Here is a 24,991-nt window from a genome sequence, read left to right on the forward strand (position 1 = left end):
TATAAATGAGGATTCTAATTAAGAAAAATAATTTATGTTCAGAATGTATGAGATGCTGCCAAATTTTTCTTGAACCAAATTCCTCAGGGCTTTTGCTGGTTTCTGAAAGAGCTGTCAAAACCACATGCTTACATTTTCAAGGTAAGATAGGTGGAATGTGTTGCATGCTGTATGAACAACCAAGTCTGGGGAGCCCCATGTCCATGAATAACCCAAGAATGAAACAGGAGACCAACCTACTGGAGCTGTCACTCCACTGGAACTTTCCCCTTTGGGGGGTGGATGCCAGAGGTACCAATAAAGCAGTTCTACCTCAGTGCCTCGAGGGAGCCAGGAGAAAAACTGAAATCCAATGTGTTAGAAACAGTATGCTAACATTCCCACAGGAATAACCAGTGCAGGACATAACTGAAAACGACATTTGAAATGCCACGGTCTGTCTTCAGAAGAGAGAAATGAAGAGCTAAAAATCCCCGGGACCTCCTGAGCAGAATGCAATGTCTGATGCCCTAAATTCATGCTGACATACAGTGAAACTCTTCTGTTTTAACATATTTGGGCATGTTGTCCTAAAGCCACAGCCCAAGCCCCAGACAACAAACCATGGTTGTGGCAATTGCTTTTTTTGGTGACTCTCATCTTTTTTTTCTTTTTAAAATTTCTGTCACATACTATAGGGAAAAACCCCTTCTGTCACCATAAATAAAGAGATTTATTTTTTTTTACTGGAAACATTTCCTAGGAGCCTAAATTTCTGCCAGCACTCAGAAAAAGCTTAGATTAGATGTGCCAATACTGAACAATTCTATGTAGTCCCAACTGCTTAACAAGTCCAGGATTAAGAGCAGTCCATTCATAAATGGAATTAAGGGACATCAGTCCCCAGTGCTTCCTCCAGCACAAAGAGGGAAGTGAAAGGGGTAATTGTGTGATGATGATATTTAGTCAACAATTTATTTGAAGGCCAAAAATATCAAATTTTTATATTTATGCATTAATATAATACTGCATAATTATATATGTACATATATATATACACACACACTATTTATATGTATTTATGTGTGTACATAAGTTTAAAAACCCAGAACACAATCCAGAAATTGGACTGATAGCAGCCTGTGACAGCTGCAGCAGATGTTCAGTTTTGAGGGGCTCAGGCTGACAAAATTGTTATATCTATAGGGAGGAGGAAAACAGAAACAAAAATGTGGGCAGTGCACTGTCATCCTGTATAAAGTAACTCCTACCAAACTAAATGACAAGGTAAAAGAACATTTACCCCTAAGCAGTGGGGAGTCCCACAGATTGGAAATGAAAAATAACAGATACCATGGGGAAAATGTGAAATGCAAGACACATTCAAGTAACTATTTAATACAGCAAGAAACAGGGCATTCTGGAGAGCTGACTTTTTTAACAGCAGTGGATTCATACCTCATTTAGTCTGTCCTCAGTTGAAACACGAAGTACATGGTTATTCCTAATTTAAATTCTCTTATGACCCTTCACCTGGTCCAACAGGCAACGAAAATACAATTGTGAAGTTATGCTGATGTAGACATAAGTGCCAAAATATTCCTTGCTCACAAATGCATGCTGCTTCTCAGCTCCCTTACAGGAAAATCATGTTTTATCTCACATAAGGCCACCTCTCAGAGAACAAGACTCTGTTCAGATTCACAGTATTCTTAAAATAGGCCTTTACAAAAATAAATAGCTGTCACCCATCTCCCATGCAGATCTGAGATTTCCTCACATGCCTAGTCACACTCGTGTATCCACTAGGCTCTGGAAAGTAAAGATCCACACCCTGGTTCCCATCAAAGCACTCAAACAAGCCCAGGAAATTCAAGTATTTTCTAGAAATTTTAGACATGGAAGATTAGTTTACTTCCAAGCTTCTAAAAGGATCCATCTGTGTAAAAGAGCAATTCATATGTTCGCTCATAAGGCAGTGCCCACGGAGTCATCACCACGGCTGGAAAGCAAAATTATGTCTGTGGTAACTCCACAGAAAGGGAAGAGAAATAGCAAAAAAAGTGAGGACACAGTCTGGGAATTTAGCAAGTTCTCTGAATCAGATAACTTCCATTCCGTGCTGGCTACAAAATGGATAGCTGGGGAAAAACATGAAGGGAAAAGGTTCAGAACCTCTATTTAGTGTTATTTTAGGCAACAAACTGGGCAGAGGTTTGAAGAAAGCTGCCCTTGCACATGGAAAAAGCTCAGGTCCTGAGCCTTGAGGTCTCAAGGAGCACCACAGCCAGACAATGGAAAGAAACCACACAAATACGTGACACGCTGTTCAAAGCCCATGAGCCACATCCAAATCCAGCTCAACAGTAACTTGTCACATTTATGGGACTGCTTTACAGTCACTTCAAAATGAACCCTTATCAAATGTGAGTACAGCAAGTTTCAAATAGAAAGTTATGCCATGCTGTTAAATCAATGTTTTCCACAAGTAAAACTTTAAGTGTTAAATTTCCAAAGAAGCAGAGTGTCACTGGAAGTGCTCACCAGCCTTCCTGTTCCACTGAAAGACTCATCAGGCATTTTGAAAAGATGCTCACAGACCACTTTATCTGTCCTTCCACAGAACCAGCTGCACTAGGCACCCTCAGAATATAGGACCCTCCCTATTACTCAAAACATGTCCTTTAATGCAATTTAAGATATTAATTATCCAACCAGTTATTAATTTTACCTGTGTTTTAATGGATGTGCAGCCAGTCACAGATACAAACAGAAGAGAGCAGGTGTGAAGTTATGACACCACCAAAATCCATGACATACTGTATTTAAGGGAGATTATCATGATCCAAAGAATGCCTTTTAAACTTCTGTTTTGTGAGACTAATACCAGGAGTTATATAAACAAACATGGAATTGTGCATTTCTGTGTTTTTATGTAAGCACTGATTCATTTTCTTGCCTATCACTATTATTTCTCTTTTTCTCTTGGTTTCTTAGCCAACTCTTCAGAGCAGAGACTGGGAACCTGGAGTGTGCTTTCAGTGAAACCTCGGAGAGCTGGGCTCATCAGAGCCCTTTTTGCTGTATTTTAGGCTCAGTGCTGCAGTGGAGGCTGAAGAGTTTTGTGCCATTATGTAACTGCCTGGCAGCATGTAGCTTCAGGCAGTTATAATCTGGTTTACTGCTTGTCATTTGCTAATACTTGGGGTTTTTCTCTAGCTTATGGTATCAGGGATGTTACAGGGGGGTTTGCCTTCCCCTTCCCAGTAGGAGAGAGAGCAGGCTTCAGCCACAGCTGCCAGGCTCGTGTGGAGAGTACAGCACATGTCCCTGCTCATCCCATCCCCTGTGCTTCCTTCAGCACACGGAGCAGTGCCCCCTGCCCCGGCACACGGAGGGTGGGCTCTGCCGATGGCTCCGATGGCACTGGAGGCTGGGGCTGAGCAGAACCTTGGAGCACAAGCCCAGGGTAAGATGCGGGTGGTGCTGTTCCAATAAAATCTGCTAATCGAGTGCATTCAGCGGGGCTGGGCAGACTTCCAGATTTAACCACACCATGGCAGACAGCCAGCAGTGGGAAATAGCAACACACTTGGTGGTGTGCAGGGACAGGGAAACAGGTCCTGCATCGCTCACTGAAGATCCTAAATTCTTTCAGAGCATTAAAAATTACAAGCTATTAAAGGAGGCTTCACATGTCCTTGATAGCAGTTCACATATCTACTTGCTTTTCTAGTCTCTTACAGTTTTCCTGAGCAAAATATCCTTTTTCCTTCATTATTTTCACCCAGGCCAGATAAGACAAAAGATGTATCACAGCTAATTCTTCAGTAGAAACCTAAGGTAAGAATTACAATGGACAAGCTCTGCCTGGGAAGGGATCAGCCAAGAGCCAGTCTGAGGGCTCCTTCATGTATCTGCACTCTGCTCATTCTGCAAACAAAACTAAAATGGTATTTTTCATGCTGTATTTTATGTCTCTCACCATTAAGTCAATCTCCTTAAAGGAGAAAAAAAATTAAATCTGAAAATCTGATAGAAGCCATGGGAAAACTAAATATGAAAATAAAACTAACAAAAAACACAAAGCCCTCAAAACTCTATGTTCTTGGCTAAATTCTATTTCAAAGGAAGAAATTACTTTGTGTCTATTTTCTTAAGATTGAAATTAATTATAAAATTGCTTTCTTCACAAAACTATTAGTGTCCTGCCAGGGAGGACCTGAATTTATGAAAAGTGATTTTAAAAAGGATATGAGGAAAACTTAAAAGGATAAAAGAAGAATTTTTAATAATCTGAACTGTCCTTGCCAGAGAGGAGGTAAGATGTAAGAGAGATGAGCCTAAAGCAGATGTGAAAAATCCTTAAAAAAATGTGTTCTTCCTTCACTTAATGGAACAGAAATAATGGGAATTAGCTCTTTTAATTTATTCTTTGCAAAAATTTTCTGCCACAATATGAAATGACAAATTTTCATTTGAAATTAATTTGAAATATTTATTTGGAGATCTGTGATACAATTATATCACAAACTCTATATTCCAAAGAGTCCCATATCCAAAAGGAGACCCCCAAAATTTTGAGTGCATTCTGAATGGCATGACCTGTGATACAGAAACCAACTGATTAAAGGATGCAGTGTGGGAAATAAAAGGAGGAGGAAAATAGGGGAAAGGAAAGGAAAGGAAAGGAAAGGAAAGGAAAGGAAAGGAAAGGAAAGGAAAGGAAAGGAAAGGAAAGGAAAGGAAAGGAAAGGAAAGGAAAGGAGCATTTCTTTAACACCACTATTTAACAACATTAAACAATCAAAAACCTCATCAAGTCTCAAAGAAGAGAATGGGAGTGCATATGGAAGGTCACAGTGCTCTGTTGTGCATCTTTTGCAAATGCCCAATGAATTATTACTTATGGCCACAATTAATGAAAGCTGCCAGACTACAGAGTTATGTTAACCCAACGTGCAGCTAAGAAGATAGAGCAGTATTCCTGGCTGGGATTTGAGTGGGTTACTTGTTCTAAGTATCTTTTGTAAAATTCTCTTTTCTGCAACCCCATAACCCAGGTGCAATTCTTTAAAACTTGGTTCCGGTATTAGGATGTAAAAAGTGCCTCCCAAGCAAAAGCTGGGGCATGTCTGGAAACAGTAACTCTGGGTTAGCCCTCAGCCCTACCAAGCCTCACAGCCAGCCCAAGCAGGGCAGGCCACAGCAGAGGGACAGCTCCCTGCAAGGCCACAGCCACACACCCAACCAAACCACAGAGAGAGCTCCCTGGGGAAAGGCAGTTACATTATTTCCCACTTGGGAAGGAGGGACTGTCTTATAAGAAGTGCAGCACAGAGATGCCCATCCTAAAGCAGCCTGAGATCCTAGACAGAACCACACAAACCTCTTCAGTCTGACAAGCAAAAGCTTTTAAATGGTTCTTTCAACTAAAGACAGCTTTCATAAAGACTCAATATAATATCCTTTTAGACACTTGTGGCTGCTCCCAGATGCCACATGTTTTAAATAACTGAAACAAACCCCCCATGGAAGTAAAGGCCAGCACATATGCAACAAGCACTGCATCTGCATGAGATCTTGAATCAGGAACACAACTGTATATTATAAACTTGTTTTACAACCATTAAGAAATAGTAGTTTCATTGAACAGCATTTCAATATTTTTTTTAAATAAATAATTTCTAAACAGATGAGAATCCCTCAGAATCCTAGAGGGATCAGGAACCTGCTGCAGACCTACTGCTAAAATCTCATTTAGGTGCAGCCACACTTGTACATGCTCAGCACTGGTGTGACCAGGGCCAGAGGGCAGGACCCAGTGGCATCATCTCTGATCTGCTGCCAGAGAGAAGCCACACAGAAAGCTCAACTTTTACCTCATCATAGATTCCAGCACTGGGAGAAGCCAAAAGGTCCTTTAAGGACCTCACAAATAGTGCTCAAACACTAGAGAGATGAAAGGAAAAGTTAAAGAAATTTACATTTAACACTTTTTCTGGTCAGACAGCAGCTGACTGTGACTAACCTGCAGTTAAAGAGCTCCTAGGATACAGAGAAGGAGGCATGCTCTGCCTAGTCAGGGTGAAAGCAAAAGGGCTCCAGCCTTAAATGCAGGTAGAGCTGTAAAAAACTGAAGGTGTATTTTGTCTTTTGCACTACAGTAAATTTCTAAAATAAACTATATCTCTTTAAAAACCAGAAAATTCTTCTTCAAAAGTATGGCTCATCTTGCCCAAAACTATTATTTTGCAATTAATATTTACAAGTAGTAGGAAACTACCAAAGTAAATGATACTTTCAATATTTATCTCTGCATGTGGATAACAGTTTCTGAGGATGAGGAAGCAAACATTTGGCATGAATAGATGTCCAATTTTCATGTGGAGGCATCAATATTAGTATGACTACATATAAACTGCAGTGCCACTCAGTAATTTTCATGTAGGGCTATGCCTTGAACATTCAAGTCTGCTACAATAATAGAGGCATGCAAAATTCCCTATTAAAAATCCAGTAAAATCTTTTGCAGCAAGGAGTGTTAGGCAGCCAAAATAACAGGGTTGCTGTATCACTCTGAGAGTAGCCTTTATTTTATATTCTGTTTTAATTACCGTCATTTTAGTGCATTTCCATCCATCTGTCAGAGAAGAGAGAACAAACTTCACTGCCAGCACCCACAGAAGTTCCAGCAATAATGTTAAGCACACCAAGGTTCATTGTGCTGCTGGAACACTTAAAGAAGATTGACATAAACATACACTCAGCCTCAAGACCAGACCTCCCTAAAGCTTTAGAGGTCTGTTACCAGGCCTTTATAAATATCACCTCTGAAGGGGAATTTAAATGCAACATGTCTCTTGGACAGCAAAGCAGACAACTAGACGTTCCTGGGGTAGAAATGCACCTCATGAAAAACAAGCTGATCTTCCAAAGAGCAGTCTTTAGGTGGGAAGAAAAGGAGGCATTTTTGCTCTTTACCAAGGTTCCCAAAAACCTGAGCAGTTGGCAAGTCAGCAAAAGGCCTTTTTACAGACCCAATACTTGGAGCTGTAGATTTTATTTTTTTTTTAAATTTGAAATTAAGTTACCTGATATGAAAACTTTTTCTGTGAGTTTTCATCCTGGTAAAGAGTGATTACACACAACTACCTGACCATCATGACTCCTGGCCATCTGAAATCAAACTGAAATAAAACAAGCAAAAAATTGCAGAGACTTAATACACAGGAAATGAAAAAAAATATTAAAAAAATAGGTTTAGACTGCTCTGGTTAAAGGCTGTGGTTAAATGATGACCATTCTCATCAACATATAGTGACAAATGCCTGCTGAGTTCCTCTCCACTTTTAAATGATCTCAGTATTTCTAAATCACTTTCAATAAGACACTGTAACTGTGTATTCCAACACATCTGATGCATTAATACAGATATTTAAGAAACCAATTTATAGCAGGTCATGCCCTGATAAAGACTTCAAACTTAAGCACAGCACAGCACTCAAGTAGAAGCAAAAGAGGCCACTGGAACTTCATGGAATAAACAGCAATTTCCCCAGGTTTTCCAGCATTGAAAGCAAAGGAGGCAACAAGCTGATTAGAGGAATTTTTATGGGGAACTAATTCCTTTCATCCAAAACTCATCTAACAACTTGCTGCCTCAAAACAGCTCCCAAAACCCTACTTCACCCCAGGTGTGCCACGTCTGTTCAGTTTGGATGGCTTGGTGGATGCACTGGTGTAGCATCCACGTAAGAAACAGGGTGGGAATTTCTGCTGTTGAAAATCTCTCCTAAAATCTCTCATTTAGGTCACTGAATCTCAGCACTCCTGTGGGGTCACCTCGGGTGTCTGAAGTCCAGGGTTAGCCCAAGCTGCAGACAGTGCAGCTCCCATGCACTGATGATAAACAATAACCACAGTAACCTGAACACCTCTCTACAACACCCTCTGTCACTATCCAAATGGTGGCAACTGAACAGAAATTAAAGTATTTTAGATCCCTTCAAATAAGTATAACCCTATGAACACAGATATTATAACACATGATTTTAAATAAAAAATATGGAAGTACAAATCAGATCTTCTGTCTCTGAAGTTTTGATTTGCATAGCTCTACAAAACAAAAATCCTGAAATTATATGTACTGTGGTCAGCAATACAAACATTGCTTGAAGCATATTACTCCTCTTTTCCCCACAGCAAAAAGACAAGAAATCCACATCCTGACACATATCCTATCCCCTGAAATGACCCTTGAGGAGAACAAGCCAGGCCTCCAGTGGCTCCTGCAGCCCAGAAAATCCCATCCCCGCTGGCGGGGCCGCGGTTTTAATCCCAATCTGTCAGCACAGCGGCACCCCCCAGCACACTGAGAGCAATATTCTGCTAAATCCGACACCGCTGGTACACTGTGAGCAGCCTTACATAAACAACAGCTCTGGAATCCATGGATAACAGCAGGGCTTTGCAGGTACTACAGAGACCTGGGAGAGGGAGCAGGCTTGCTGCCTCATGAGAGACCAGCATGGAGGCAGCCAGGATGCAAAACTGCTTTTGTAAGTGCATAACATACAAAATATCAGATTCCACAAGAAACCAGGGTGTGTAACAATATAACATATTCAGGACAACTGTTCAGTACTGCAGATATTCATGGAACTTGAAAACAGGGAGAAATAACTTTGTCACTACATCACAGGAAAAATTTCTCAGGGTTAAGAATCTCTGTTCACAAATGACTTCAGAAACAGATATAATGAGTTGTATTTTAAGTGATAGTGAGAAGTACCTCAATGGGTTATAATTTTATTTTTACTGTTTGCTGTGGCTTTTATATGCATAAATTGCAGAAAAATTATAGGAAAGAACTGTCTCCAAGACTTAAATGAGAGAAAAACAAGGATTGATCTAACTGATCACCGTTCTACAAGTAATGCAGCACAATGTTAAAGTAAAGAAACCCGTTCTTTTGGAAGTGTTCAATTACTGTCAAAGCCAATGCTCTGGAGGTTACTCACAAACTCCTCTGCAAAGCAGGGCTCACTCAAAGGTTAAATCAGTGGTTCAGGACCTCGTCTCCTGCTGAAGTTAAAGGAGGAGGCGCTGGAAGCCCAGCACCTGGTGGTGGCTTTGCACAGAAAACAGGACAATTCCAAGCTCCCTTGTTCCTGCTCAGAACATCGACCTTATTAGCTGAGTGCAGAACATTCAGTTCTTGTACAGGCAGAACTCGCCTTTCAAATGTGGATCTTGGAAAAAAAGTAATTTCTCCAATACAATAAAATTTAATCCAATACTTTCTGGTCTGCTTTAGCCCAAACTACGTTATGTCCAGCTGCATTATCTTGATGCAAAACAAGAGACAGAACTATTAATCTTGGAGAACGTATTAAACATACACACCTGCCCTTTTCACCAAGGACAAATATCCCCTCTCATGACTTCAATAAACACTTCAAGGTAACACAATATTACTTCTGAGAGTCATGGGGTTCTCATCTTTTTTTTTTCAACAAAACAGCATTCACAAAACCACAAAAAATTCACAGAAGGAGATAACACCACTCCTTGGAAGCAGATGATCTTCCCACTTGAAGGTCTCCCAGTCTCAGTGATTCACAGTATTTTCCAAAATCCAAGTTTTCTTTTTTAAACAGTGTTTCAAACCTCTTTAGAAATTACAACCTGTTGGACTGCAAATGCACACCCTGCTGTTTAGAAGCTGGTCTCAAGCAAGTAAATCCCAACAAACCCAGAAAAACTGGATAAGTACATTCATCCATTCATCTCAAATGGATGAGAGCTGTGAAGCTTAAAATGTGAGAATTTACATTCCCACATTTATTAGCCATATCAGCAATGACCACACAAGGCATCATCTACTCTAAAGTGCTTACAGTGATGGGATATTACATCAGCAGGGACTGCACAGTGCACCAGTGGCAAAGGAGGCAACCACCAATGCCATGGTGCAAACAACAGAATATTCCAGCCACTCTGGGTAGTCTGTCCTTCCTAAAACCCCACGTGGTGACAGCAACAGTTCTTGGTCGCTAAGAGCTGATCTGAACTGTTGCTTGGCTTCTGCTCATGCCTTCTGGACTCAAATGTTTCATCCTTTGTGGAAACTACAGTTTTCCATCAGAATTCTGATGGTGTTGCAGATCAGAAACACAACCCACCTTTCCAAAGCATGAGCTGGACATTCAGCATCACTCAAGACACAACTATTTGAACACAGGGTTCTAGCTTCCTTTAAAGAGCCCAACAGGCAGAAGCAGTGTCAAAGTACAAATGTGAGACATTCATTCTTTCTCTCCCAGCTGTACCTTCTAAACATGACACTGCCAAAAGCAAACTCCTAATGTGACAGGTCTTAAAGTAAAGGGTACAGAAGCTGTACAATGCATATGGTTTGGGGAGGGAGGTGCTGTCAGGTATTATAAAAAACATTCAAACATAAGCACAGAAGTACACAACTCTCTACATGCATTATATTTCCTGTACCAAAGAATATCAAATTTTACGTCCATACAACAAGCAAAACTTAATTTCATGATCCTGCAGATGTCTCTAAAATACTGACTCTTCTCTGAGCAGCCCAGTGTCTATTTTCAGCAGCCTTTTGGAGCTGATAATACCTTTGGAACCAAAATAAACTTTGATGTACATGTACTGTGCTTGATGAAATGCTGCTGCTTTAATGCATCCTGGAGAGGGGGAGAAGGCTGCTACGAGGATACACAGCAGCCAAAAGCTCTTCCTGGGAAAAGTGGATGGCTTTCTGCAAACAAAATTGTGTGGTTTGGTTACATTGTCAAAACTCTGGCTTCAGCAGATGCTTCCACAGCACTCCCACACCATGAGTCACCTGGGACTGTTCTGGTTTCACATCATCCAGGAAACACTTCATTCATGCTGAACTGGGTGAACAGGGAGGGCAGCAGATAGCTGTGCTCAGAGGAGTGGCATCACCAGGCAACATCCTTCATGAGGATATTCTAGGCTCAGATTTCTCTCATCAAGTAGTAGCTACATTAATTTTCTATTTTACTGATGTAAATTTCTGTATTCTGGACAGATTTATTTAAAGACTACCTTGAACACTGTAAACTGCATTTTTGTTTTGCAAGGTGCAATAAAAATATCAGCATTTCTGTAGGACGAAAACATCAATTAAATTCACTTCTCAGGCAGAATTTGAGAGAAAGGAACAATGAATTGGACAGAAGAGGAGCAAGACCTGGCCATCTTGCACCAGCATGTGTGGGATTTTTTGCCTGGAGTGCAAACAGCTGAACTTGATTTTGATTTACATTTTCTGGATATTAAAACCAGATAAGCTTGAGCTACGTGTCAGATTTATGGCACTCTCGTGCTGAGATTTGCTGAGGGCGAGGAGAGCTACACCTGCCTTCTGTACGAGGTCAGAATTGATGAGCTGGGGTCCCAGCTCTGGAAACACCAAGGTACTGGAACCACGATTTTGCAGCACTGTTGCACTGAGATCTTCCCAGTGCTGAAATGAAGTGCTTTGCTTTTGGTGCAGTGCAATAGAAAAATTTAACCTTCCCTCCGTTATTACAGCAATATTTTCAAGCTTTGATACAAAAGAATGATAATCAACAGTATTAGAGATTCAGCTCTCGCAGAGATTGCTGCTAACAAATCTGAGCTGCTGTAAAACGGCAGGTACAAGCCGAGCTGTAAGAGGCGAGGAGGGGGTATTCTGCCAGCACGACATTCTCCTCCCTTCCCTTTAAACCCCACCCCACCCCACCACCAGAGAAGTCAGCCCCCTTACCTGATAATATCATCGTTGTGCCCGAGGAAGAATTTCTGGCTGTGCTCCCTGGTGTTGTAAACCACGCCGACTCCAGCCACGAAGTACACCACCTCTTTCCCTGCCGTGTAGTACAGGTTGTTGCGGCACTGGTGGCCCCGGTAGCCGTACACCCACTCCAGCCGGAGCTGGCAGCGCGGAGCCGTCCGATCCGCCATGATAACCAGCCCCCTGCCCACCGGCACACACAGCCGAGCGCCGGCCCGCCTTCCCCCGGCACGCTCTCCCCTTCCGAACGGCGGCGATCCCCGCCCGCCTGCCGAAGCCTCAGGTGTCCCTTCCGCGCGGGGATGAGGATGGGGATGGGGATGGGGATGGGCAGTGCATCCGCGGATGCGGGATGCCGCCGCCGCCGCCGCGCTACCGCCGCGCCGCCACCATCATCTGCTGCCGCCGCTGCCCAGGACGAGCCGCCGCCGCTCCGCCGCCGCTGCGCGACCCGGGCAACTTCTCGGGGGCACGAAAACACACCTACATAAGCGGCAGACCCGGCTTTTTTTCTTTCCGAAGGCAAAGTAACTTCTGTGCGTCACCAGCACCACCTGCCAAAGTCTCCCCGCTGCGTCTCCCGTGTTGCTCCTTCTTGGCTTCCTGCACAAAGCTTCCTGGGCGCTCTTCTTTTTAACATATCTACCCTCGGGGCCAGGGCTGGAAGAGAAGAAAACACAAAACCCGTGCGCTAGAACCGCAGAGTGCACCTGTGTTTAAAATGCAAAGGGAGTGCCTGGACGAGGGAGCTCTGCTTGGATGGGGAGCTCTCGTTCCATGAGGGGAGATCTCCTCGGATGGGGGAGCTCTGCTTGGATGGGGGAAGCTCTGCCTGGATGAGGGGAGCTCTGCTTGGATGGGGGAGTTCTCCTTGGATGGGGGAGCTGCTCTTGGATGGGTGCTGTGGCCACTCTGGCTGGTCTGGGGGCTTCTGAGGCTTTTCAGCAGGATCCAGTGCTCCGAGTCCTCATACAAACCCTTTCTTTCAGTATCATCTCACATACAACATCCAGCATAAATATGGGAATATTACCCACACCTTTCCTCACCCCCAGCAACTGAAAACTTTCTCCTTTTGGAGTCTATAGCAACTGTGTAATTAAGACAATCTTATTTTCCCGTTTTCAGTCACAAAACACTCCAAGTCACCACGAGATAGAGGGGACTGTGGTTTTGTTTGGGTTTTTTTATTATTATTATTATTTTGGGGGGTTTTCCCTGGTCACGGGAGTGAAGAGATCGATACCGGCCCATCCTTTCCCACCCTGGTATTATTCAATGGAATAATTTCCATGTGATCACAGCTTTCTTTTTACGATTTTTTTCTGTTAATTATCTAATTTACATAATAAAATTAATCAATATGACAGACAGGCTCTTCACCTATCCAACCAGGACAAATGAAGAACTAGTTTCAAGCCTCTGCTGCTGTGGCTGTCATTTCTCTGTGAGTGAAGGCAGTCAAGCTGAACATTGTATTTAACCCTAATTTATAGCCTGTGTTTTGGGAAAAAACAAAAACAAAACAAAAAAAAAAAACCCCAAAACCTGTTATCATTATTTTAGCAATTACATACACTAGTCATGAATGAACACCCCATAAAAACCTCAAGGAAAAACCTTAAACATGTGAACCAACACAAGTTCGGTTTAATTCATTTTTCTATAATTTGTACTCCCAAAAATTTGGTAGTTTTTTGATGGTGGTTGAATTAATTTAATTAATTTAAGCATGAGCTTTTGTGTAATTTTTTTGCAATTAAACAAAAAGGCATTATTACTTTCCTATTAGGAGCTGTCATGTTGCTGAGAATGTTCCTCAATGCTGCAGCCTGCTGTTCACTGTCAGCGCAACATAAATATCCTGGATGCTCTCATGGGCTGTTTTTTGGGTGTTAATTCCAGGTTCTGGAGCCCTCAGCATCACAAAGAGAATGGAAGGAGTAACGCAAACTAAGATAAAGTGTGAACCTAAGTTAAAAAAGGAGGAGTCTGAATATACTTCCAATTTCACATAAGTGTAAAAATGAATGTTTTAAACTATACTGAAGAACTTCATTAAAAGAGACATAAAAATTGATAATAGCAGCAGCATTTTTCCTCCTCATTGTGGAAAGGAGCCCATTGGCTGGGAACACATATCCTGTGACTTTACTACTTTTTTATTTTATATATGAAGTGTAAAAACCAACTAATATAGCACCTTGGACAAGTAGTACCTGAGTGACAGTCACCACTCTGGCAAAGTGACCATTTGCTGCTGCTGTTGCATTTTTTGAGGGCTTTGGGGTTGGGTTTTTGGTTTTTTTTGTTTCTTTGCTTGGTTGGTTTTTTGTTTGGTTTGCTTTGAAGCAAGCCTTGTGTAGAAGATGCCAGAAAGCACCACATCTCAAATGAACTCCAATCCTCTGTGATACATCCTGCCCACTCTGTACATATCCAAGAGCTGTGATTAACAATGAAAACTGAGGTTTTCCCTCCCAGAAACATCTGTCTTATATCCCAGATCTCTGTTCCACAAAATAGCCTTTATAACCCATATTTTTATGGATGAATGTACAGCAGATGCACAGAGATGGCATATTAATTGGTATTTCAAAATTGGTACCTCTTATTTGAGCTGCAAATACTTTTTGAAATTATATAAAATCCCTAATAACTCAGGGGAGGGATCAGAAGCAGGAGCTGTGATCTAGTTCTGTTTATTTGTTGCCTGGTATTACATTAATCCAATCCTGACTGATGCCTCTCGGTGATTTTACAATTTAACTACAAAATCATAACAGGGGAATTGGCTCCAAGCTCTTATTCCTTGTGGGCAGAAATACTGATTTGAATTAATGAAATGCTTGGATCTGGCCAGAAACAGTGTTAGGAAAAAAGGAGAAAACAAAAAATAGAGCCTTTTCTATCCTCATGCCCATTTCGGAGAGACCTGGCAGACCGGGCTCTTTCCAGAACCGGCCTGGAGGGAAAGTCCTGACCAGCCACGACAGAGTGGTTCTGCTGCTGTCCCAGAGCTGTGCAGGACAGCCAGGAACAGCAGATGGATCAAACCTACCCATCACACCTCTGCACCCTGACACACAGCCCAAGGTACCCCAGACCCCTCTCTCACGGGGTACTGCCTGCCTTCATCCAGCCTGGGAGCTGCCTGTCTGCCAGAGCTTCATGGAGCCTCAGGGACCGATTTAAAATCGCTGCAGAAAGCTTGATCTTCCCACAGAATCTCCTTTTTTCCTGCCACAGCAAGGATGGTGGAGCTCCTCACCTTTCTGTATTCTGGCTGCCATACTTGACTCAACTTCCCTCCTACGACGATTCAGCTGAGACATGTCTAAATCTTGCCACGGGTTTACATAATTCCTTAGAAATCTGACTTTCTGAGCGAAGAGAACTTGGATCCGAGCTCTTCGTTCTCCCGAGCTTACCAATCACCCTCGGTGTGCGGTCCCGGTGGCAGCGGCTCCGCCGCATCTCCCTGGGTACAGTGACCTCTCATGGACGGTGCTGGCACTCGGTGAGCAAGGGACAGTTCTGCCTCAGCTGGGCGTGGGAGGAGAGGAACAGCGGTAGCAACAACACACTTGTAACAAAATTCGTGTTAGCCCCAGATAATTTTTGCCGTTACAACGCAATGAGCCACCCCAGCGTCTCATCTAACGGAGAAAGAGTATTGTGCGACATTCCTTTCTTTGGAACAGAAAGTAAATGATCTTTCAGACACAGACAAATGTGTATTCACGCTGCACTGTAGCTGTGGTGTTCGCCACCACCAGGCTGATCAGCTGGGGGGTGGTGCTGAGCAGGGGAGGATCCGGCAGGCCCCAAACGCTTTCCTTTCATTCCACAAGGAGTCAGAATGCCAAGCAGCCCGTTCGGAGTCCCCGTTCGGTGTCCCGGGGCTGCCCGGCCCGCGGTGGCTGCGGGCGGGCCGTGCTGCATTATGACACACTGCGGATGCGCCCACGTGCGGCTCGGGCGGCGCCCGGGGACGGCAGCGGAGGCGCTGGCCAGCCCTGCGCCCCTTCCGCGGCGCCGCGCCCGCTCCCGGAGCTCCAGCAGCCACTTGCTGAGGGGCGGCAAGCCCACGGACAGGGCTGAGGTGTGCGCTTCTTCCGGTAATTTCATTCTTAACAGTAATCACAGGCTCATTTTCTGATTATGTTTTTTTTTTTTTTAAATGAAAAGGACTAATGGTTGTTCCCACTCATTGGGATTTAAGGTTCTGTATTTCTTCAGCCACCTGTGATTAGCAAAGGTAGGAAAAAACAAAACCAACAAAAAACAACAACAAAAAAAACCAGCCACCAAAAATAGCAAAACTCTCATACCTGCAAGTTATTTATTGCAAAGGTAGATTCTGAAAGACCGTACCCATTTAAAGTCTAAGAAGTCAACCATAAGAAAGGAGACCATGGTGAAGGGAAAAAACATCTAAACCAATATTTCACCAGGACATAATAATAATAATGAAAATTCCTTTATTTTCCTTAACCATTACCATTAATCTTCCTCATACAAAGTACAGCCTTACCACAGAATATATTCTCTGTGCAGAAGAGATGGATTAACAGATTATTTGCATTAATCTAAAAGAAAACCCTCCCACCAACCCATACAGAATTCTGATGGCTAGAGTGCTGTATTTTTCCCCCACATTGTGCTCAATTTGCCTGGATATGGGAAGGACCCTCTGACACCTTCCCTCAACTTAGAACGTGATGTGAGGGTCCCTCCAAGATGGAAAAAAGGAGACTGACCTGACTACAGGACAATTCCTGCTCTTATCAATGACAAGCAACACAGCTGGGAAGTAGTTTGCCTTAATTAATTTTCTTTGAAAATCTTCAGGTTTTGTGTGACATCTGCACTGTGTCTCCAGAGGAAATATCACAACTTAGGTACAAAACAGCTGCAGTAATGTGTACTCTCTACTAGATATCCTCACCCTTCAGTGCAGCTCCAGGAGGAACAGAACATTCCATCTGTCAGAGGTCCAGCCAAGGTCACTGGTGCAATGCAGAAAGTGTCACGGCCATTTCCGAGCAGGTGACACCGGTGGGAGTGACAGCCTGCTCCAGTTTCAGCCCCATTTCCATCACCCACCTTTCAGTTTCCTCTTCCCCTGGTATTTTCCAGCAGCAGTCCCTCCCTTCACACGGTCCAAGAGATTCCCTCACTTCTCTCCCTCCTGCCCTGGCACACGGGTGTGTGCTCTGACCTGACTTCTCTGACTTGGCTCTGTCCAGGGAGGCTCCTCCTGACTTCTCTCTGCTTCCTGAGGCTCCAAGGCTTACTGGGATTCACTCCTGCCCCTCAGCAACTTCCAATCAGTCCCTAAGCAGAAAGGATTTTTATTCAAGTCATTCTTGGGAATAGCTTCCAGTAAGGAGTGAGACAAACAAGAAAACAACTCTAAATGCAATATTCAACCAAATCACTACAGAACCACACACCACAGGCTGTCGAGATCCATCTGCCTGACTGCTCACTGCACCAGCTCAGTTGAAGCGACACATATGTAAGGCATCAACATCTCTGTGCACGTTAATCAACTCAGAAAATTGTTTCATAGTCTCTAATAAGGCTAAACTTCAGCTTTTTCTAATGTATTAAATTTTACATTTACATTACTAGCAGTGTTAGCCTACATTTTACTAATAATTAGACTGAACAACATACCATTACAGAGTAAAAGCTTGTGTACATGAATACTCCATTGTTTAATAACCAAAAGCTTTGGAAAACAAGAAAAACTCAGAGAACACTGTACACTCCATGAAAATAATTTAAGACACTGTATTGGTCACATGTTCAGGAAACTGTCACTTGGAAACACGTGAGTTTGCAGTTTATCTGCTTTCTACCAAAAATAATATTTGAGTGGATTTTAACAATCACAGTACATTAAAACCCGGGTTCCTTAAATTTCATTGACTTTAAAATGTATTGGAGCTTCTTAGAGCTGTTCCTATTAGATGATTCCCTAGGTGGCATCCAAGGTAAGGAAAGGATGCAAGCACTTGAGCAAAAGGTGGGCAGGAAGTTGGAGACTGGTGCTTACTCAAAATGATGTCCTTTTGCTGCCAGCTGGAACATGGAGCTTTACCTCCATCGGGTAAATGTTCAGGGAACTCCATTGCCCAGCCTCTGATGTGCTTACTCCCATCCACTCTGCCGGTTTCGCTTCCCACAAAAAGTATCTATATCAGAATATTTTTCAAAATATTCATTTAATTCCTTTTCTCTTTATTTTTGGCACTTAATTTGGGAGGCAGGGTAAAAGGGAGGGCAGGTGGGAAGTGAAGGGAAAGAAAAGTGGGAAGAGAGAAAACAACTATTTCAGAATGAACTTTCGCACAAAAGAATGGGATTACATTTGAAGACATCACTTTCAGTGCACAGGAGAGATGACATTTTAAAATAACTTTATTTTTGATCCTCTTTCAAAATTATGATTTAACATTGTCAGAAATGAAATAAGAAACTTACCCAGCATATTTAGTTTTAAAAGCATTTAATGACATCGCATATATTTAACAGATAGGGTAAAAGTCTAGAGGTACAGTTCGATACAACTGAAAGCCAGTTCCAGTACTACTCTTGACTACAGGCCCAGTCATTGAAAGTTCATTCCTATTAAATGTAATTTTTGATTGTGCAGTAAGATGAAAATTTTTCATTACAATAGTTACAGTGACAGAAATGCACACTATGTATCAAAGAGCAAGGTAATGTAGCAAAATTATAACACACAGTGCTGCAGCTGACAAGCAAGTAACCATTTGAGTAACATTACTTTTCCAGTAAATGCTTCAGTTCCACTTTTACACTTATTGATGATTTTAAAGGGTTTATTATACATCTAGTCTTATTATACTTTGTACTAGAATTATCTGAAACATACAATATAATGTATTTCGGAAAAAAAAAAAAAAAAAAAAAAAAAGAAATTTGAAATTACAGCTTATTTAAAACTGTACCAGCCTGTTAATCCATCTTGAACACCAACATTCTTATCTGTCGTACTCGATGCGGGGACGCTTCGGGTGGTGTTAAACAAACCTTGGGCTGTGAGTCAACGCATACCTGCACTCTGTTACAGCAAAGAGAACACACTACCATTTTAATTCCTGTTAGAATCGCAGGGGAAGGCTCTACTAGCCAGGACTCAGCATAACAACCTTAACTGGAAGTGAATGCCTTTGAGAATTTGTACATTGGTTTCTCATGTGCACAGTAGATTCGAAAGCACCGCTGCCTTGCATACCAATAGCACTAGGAGTGGGTTATTTTCCAAGACAGCCTCACAAAATTGAGGAACAGTTTAAATATTAAGATCTAATCTACATTAACTTCATTTAAAAAAAAAAAAAAAAACAAAAAACAAAAAACCCAAACAAAAACAAACCCCCAAAACCTGGTCCTCCCTCTCCTACAGAAGCTGCCCAATGCACCTCATACGTTTGTAACTTTAGATTCTTTTTTTTTTTTGTTGGCTTTTTTTATTTTAAAACGCTCTATAAATAAAAAAATGTCAATCACATTGAGGAACATGAGGCACAGAGAGTAACGTATTGGTTCTGAGCTCGCATGCTGGAATTCCACTGGAACGGTCAGAGAAGTGCAGTGTGTGGAGATGGAATTCACTTCTTTTTACCAAAAAGGCTGAATCTTTTCTCTTTGTCTTTCTCTTTGTCTTTCTCCCTCTTGCCAGGGCTGGACTCGCTGGTTATTGTGACGCTGGCAGGCAGGGTCTGGGCACGGCTGGAGGCTGGAGTGCTCTGGGTGGTCGGGGACACTTCGATTTTGTCCGAAGAGATCGCTGATGTGATGGCCTGAATCCACGTGTTCATCTCCTCCTTCAAGAAGCCCCAGAGGCACAAAAGTGTTACAACCAGCACACCCCTCTGACTCCCGTGACAGTGCAGAGGGGGAACAGACACAGGTGGAAATGCAAGGAAAACCAGCCCCAGCTCATCCCTCAGGCTGTGCACCTCCAGAGACACTTCCTAGAGGCTGTACCTGAGCAGCCCTGGGCCTATGCATCACCCACACACAGAGTGCACAGCAGCTCTTAGCAGCTGCTTCTCCCCATGGCACAGCAGCACAGACAGCACAGTAACAAACCACAAGAAAAGCACACTTACATCGTCTTTGGCTTGGAAGAGGTATTCGTTGCCATCGGTCAATCTGGAAAGAAAACACCATCACAAATTAGCTCAGTAGTGGTCACAGTGTTGCAACTCCTGCTTGTTTGGCTACAGCACATGAGCAGCACAAGGCACACAGGACTGCACGGGACAGTGACCACGTGCCAAATGCCCCCAACAACCCCTGCTGCAGCCACACACGTAGTAATTCTGGGCTCTGGACATGTTCAGGGTGGTGCTCGTGTTCCCATGTGGCTGCTGGCTCAGTATTTGCTCTTTCAGGTACATCTTTTCTCCTTTGCAAAACACATTATCAAAGTTTACTCAATACTTTCAAAAGAAAAATGTCACAAGCAGCACCCAGAGTTTCAGGCTCCTGGGAAATCCTGCAAAATTGAAGGAAAATTTAAAAAAAAAAATCCTGCAGCTGCTCTGCTCTTGTACCTATGGTGGTGCTGCCTCAAGGTCCTGCTCTGAGTGTTAGTGATGAGCAGCTGCCTCTCCTCACAGTGAAGGCCAGAGTCTCCCTTCGTTTGATTCCAGGTTTAAATGGGATACATTTAACAACGTGATGATACATAAAAATGAAAAAACAACTGAATATCACCAGAACAAGCAGGAGGCAGGGGCAGCAGGAGCTCTGCTGCAGGTTTCCCCATCTTTCCCAACAAAAAGCAAGCATTTAAAAAACTCTTAATGAAATGAAATTAATGATTAAATAGTAAAATAAGAGTGCTTGAGTAGAGGAAATATCTACATGCAAGTATCCAAGGGGCCTGATGCAGGTGACGGAGCACTGGGAAAAAAGGGCAGTTGTTTTTTCTGCCTAATTTTGGATTTGGAACAGCATACACTTCCATTAGCAATTCAGAGAGGTTTAAAATAGTCTAAAGGATGAATCACATAGCTGCAGGCCTGTCTTCAAGAAAGGTACATTTCTCTAAATATTTGCTATATATTTCCACATATATTTTCTACAAAGCAAATTTTCCCCATATAGGGATTCTCTGATCTTTAGAGGATTCCTGTACCAATATAAAACACCACCACCACCACCACCCCCCCTGCTCTGCCAAAAAACTCCAAAACACCTGTGTTGGAATACGTGAACCAATCAGTTCATAAAGTCAGTCTTCTGTGACAGGATTACCTCACAGCTATGTAATGATAAATATTTTTTAACTGTTGGCACAAGAAGATTGCTCATTAAACTAAAGAGTTTCCCAAGGAAAAGCCTTTTTTTAAACTTTTGAGCAACAGGCCTTTCACATATTTGAGTGAAATGGTCTGTAACTATATATTCCAGACCTGAATATGTGATATGTGTTCAGTAGTCTCCTAAATTCATACTGAAAAAATTAAACAAGAGGCTTGATTTGGAAAAGAGCAGAACCATGATCACTGCTCTCCACCAGTTCCAGAGGGAGCAGCTGAAAAACCCAGCACTGTGAAATGCAGGCCCCCAGCTGCAGGCACACACATCTGGTCTTGTCCCAGATGAAAGTGCTCTGATTACTGCAACACTGTTTGGTGCTTGCTCACTCTGATGAACAGCCCACAGCTCAGGGACAGAAAGAGCTTGCTCAGAAAAGCAGGTGCTGCAGTTAACATTCATGGTCAGCTCCTGGGCTGGGTTTCCCAGTGAACACACCCACCATGGCTTTCCCCAGGGGCACAGCACTGCCCCAGGCTTACCTGAGCTTGAACACATGCTTCTTCTTTTTGTAATCGACTGCTACTTCGCAGACTGCGTCCTTCAAACTGACAGGGATCTCGTTGTGGTAAGGGATGCCAGAAGCAGCAGCTTTTGAGTCCTTGTAGAAGCCCATCTCTTGGTTGTTTATGACACAGTACACGTTATGCCATGACCTTTGAGACATGGGAAACAACAAGAGCAGTTACAAATCCAATGCTCTCACCTGCAGAACTGGAAAAACCAAACGCCATTACTTCTGTAAGATAATGGAGATTGGTTGTGTGAGGATGTGAATACAGCCTATGCTGTCCCATGAACTGTAGACAAGGAATTCTTTCATGAAAGCACAGCTTCCAGACAAAAGCCAAAGGGATCTGAGATTCCCAGAGCTCCCTGTGACAGCACATCAGCCTGTCCTCACAGTGGGAGGACTGTTTGGCAGAATGGGTATTTTGCATTCTTGAGACAGAAAATGATTGACCTTTTAATGGCAGTGCTCTGTTGTAGAAGGAATTCTCACTGTGCTGCAAAATGATGAATGGAATGGAACGGACTGTGTGTGAAATCCTTGATTGACACAAATACTCTTAGTGGCATCATCCACCTCGTTCTCTAATAGAACTGTGAAAATTAGCAATTACTGGAAATAGGAATACCCAGACACTGGTACTGGTGGCTGTCACTGCCTCAGTGTTGTCTGGTGTGAACAACTCCGGTGGCACAAAAATCCTGGTACTGATCATTTGAGATCTCAGCTCTGCCAAGTGCTTTGGCTCCTACCAAATCCCACAGATGTTGCTGCAGCTCAGCATTTGTTATGAACATTTCCCTTGTCAGCCAAGTTATAAACCTGGTTTCAAGAGTTGTCTCAGCTGACCCCAGTCAGCTTTTTCAGCACAGACAAATCTCAAAGTTCTGCCTGTTTGAGACCTGCAGGACATTCCTTGGGAATGGAATTGACGATGGGACACCAATCGTCCTCTGTTCATGCTGAGCAGATTACAGAGTAGGTGGAAAGTGGTAATGTGCAAATAGAAAATGTCAGAAGAATATGAACATTTCTAGTCTCACACCTACGTGGTTTTCTTTTCTTGTGGTAACATACAACTTGAGAGATCTGGAATCAAATCCCACTACTGACACAAATCCATCATGTGGAGTGGGAAATTCGTGGTATCTCTCTGCCTCAGTTTCCCACCTGACAAACGTGGCTAACGCTGCCTTTTGTACCAACTATCTTCAGACTGCAGTTCCTCACAGGCGCTGTTCAGCCCTGCAGCCCCACCCCTACAGCAACAGGAGCCTGGGAGGTCTCTGGGAGCTGAAAGAAGGCTGGAGATGGTTGTGTGCCTTCTTGGGCAGAGCCCTGGGCTGCCCTGCCTGTGTGGCACATCGGGCACTGTACCTGCTGGAGGCTTTCTTGCTGTGTGTCTCCCACTCGTGCTTGCGGTGTAAGAAGCCCTCCATCTGGGCTGAGGGGATCTCCTGCGTTTTGGCTGGGAGGGTTGCAGCAGTCTGGGCCTGAACGCCGCTCTTGGCTTTGCGGTCTGACGTCGGGGAAGGAATGGGGCTGGACTCTTTGGAACTCGTCCTCTGTTCTGCAGCTCCATTGACCATTTCGTTGGTTTCTGCAGTTTCTGCCACCTAGGAACAGTGGAAAACACGTTCAGCCAGAAAGCTCCCAGCACTGAGGCATTCTGCAGTTAATCTGTCTCCCTGCACAACGTGGCTGTGTATAAACTTTGCCTGGACAATGACACAGGCCAGTAAGTTCTTTCTCGCACTCCATGAAGACACAGGAGGCCAAGGAAATTAGGAGGTAGGAATGGATTAGTACCCATTTTATAGGTGGAGAGATGGGAAAATAAAAGCAGCTGAACATCAGTGTGAATTTTACTGTGCTTTGCTCTGCTGGTCAATTCTTTTATATATTGTTATTCCTAGAATGAGAGCATTTAATTCTGTTGCTAAGTACTCAAATGTTTGGAACAGTAACAATCACACTTTCTGCAAACCTAGAGGAACAGTAGAAGTTATACACATCAGCCACCTTAAGTACATTTATGGCATTACTGGGGCATTAAAGGTCCATAAAAGGTATTAACTATGAGTCAGCAGAGAAAGATGTCACAATCGCCCAGGAGCATTTACAAAAATGTGTGCAATTGATTTGTTTCTGTAAAAGCTCCTTTCCCGCTTTCCCCAGTTCCCCTAGTGACACAACAAAATCAAAACATGCAGAAATTAGAAAGATTACACCATGCATCTCCACCATCCCAGTTAGGATATTGGATCGTAAAGACAAGGGGAATGAGGTCACGTGTCAATTGATCGAGGTCTGGTTCAGACTGGCGTTATTAGGTGGATTGGATTTTGGTTAAAGGAACTGAAAACCACCACAGTCACACAGCATCACACAGCTATTTACCCCCAAACAAAGACAGAACCAAGGCCTTGCCCATCACTTGCTTTGTTGGTCGCGTTGCCTGGTGCACTGGGATCGATAGCCTAGAGAGCAGCCGTGTTTCCAGCAGCTCTCACTGGTCAAGCTGGCGACGTCTTCAGGAGCCATTCATCCAAAAATCATTTAAATTGGAATCCTAATGGCTATAAGCTTTTGAAATGCAGCTTGGTCCCAGTTTTGTTTTTTTTTCTTGTACCATTACTTTGACGTGTAGAGCCGTTGGTAGCAGCTCAGGAGTTACACAACCAGTGTGTAGGATTATTATTAGCAAGTTACTAAAGCTCAGTGCTGCTAATGCTCTAGTAGATTACAAACATTCTGGACTGGTTTTATGCAGACAAGCAGGTTTTTGTGAATGGCACAATAATTAGACATTCCTACTTCTGCACATGGCCTGGACAAATCAAAAGCAGCCAAATTATTATGCAACAAACTCAATTTTGCCACCATTTGCTAGAACTTCTTACACCTGCCCAGTATCCATTATTGTGCCTCACACCTTGTACCTCACCATTGGCCTATAAAGATCTGAGTGTCAGCTTGCTCTGACCATGGGAAGGATTGGTTAACTGCCTTTAGCAATCTAAACCTCCAGAGTACAGACACTGTGCCCTTAAACAGAGAGAGAATCACAGCTCACATTGCACTTCAGTCAGATCTGGTTTACCCTGTCCCTAAAGACACATAGCCTTACACTGCTCCTTCACAATTAGGATCAAGCTAAGCCATCAACCCTCACTACTTGTACCCAAATCTCAAAATATAACAAAAATGTTGCATTAAAGTGGGGGAGAGGGTAAATAGATGAGGCTGAAGTTTATCCAAACACTGCCAGAACATAGGTAATGGAATGAACAACC

The 24,991-nt window shown here is 43.0% G+C and overlaps 2 protein-coding genes across 2 annotated transcripts in view; both read right to left on the reverse strand.

The window, feature by feature from the left end:
* The window catches only part of EML6 (EMAP like 6), an 82,190-nt gene extending 69,814 nt beyond the window's left edge, over positions 1-12,376 (reverse strand). The window contains exon 1 of the mRNA XM_041473927.1: positions 11,789-12,376. Coding sequence (XP_041329861.1) covers positions 11,789-11,985 — 197 coding nt within the window. The 5' untranslated portion in view covers positions 11,986-12,376. The remainder of the gene's footprint in view (positions 1-11,788) is intronic.
* A 5,853-nt stretch (positions 12,377-18,229) lies between these two features.
* Positions 18,230-24,991, reverse strand: part of SPTBN1 (spectrin beta, non-erythrocytic 1) — a 114,721-nt gene continuing 107,959 nt past the window's right edge. The window contains exons 31-34 of the mRNA XM_041473928.1: positions 23,073-23,311; positions 21,667-21,840; positions 19,969-20,011; positions 18,230-19,680 (exon numbers count right to left, since the gene is read on the reverse strand). Of these exons, the coding sequence (XP_041329862.1) occupies positions 19,465-19,680; positions 19,969-20,011; positions 21,667-21,840; positions 23,073-23,311 (672 nt within the window). The 3' untranslated portion in view covers positions 18,230-19,464. The remainder of the gene's footprint in view (positions 19,681-19,968; positions 20,012-21,666; positions 21,841-23,072; positions 23,312-24,991) is intronic.

This window comes from Pyrgilauda ruficollis, unplaced genomic scaffold (assembly GCF_017590135.1).
Source record: "Pyrgilauda ruficollis isolate IOZ18807 unplaced genomic scaffold, ASM1759013v1 scaffold31, whole genome shotgun sequence".
NCBI classification, from domain to species: Eukaryota; Metazoa; Chordata; class Aves; order Passeriformes; family Passeridae; genus Pyrgilauda; species Pyrgilauda ruficollis.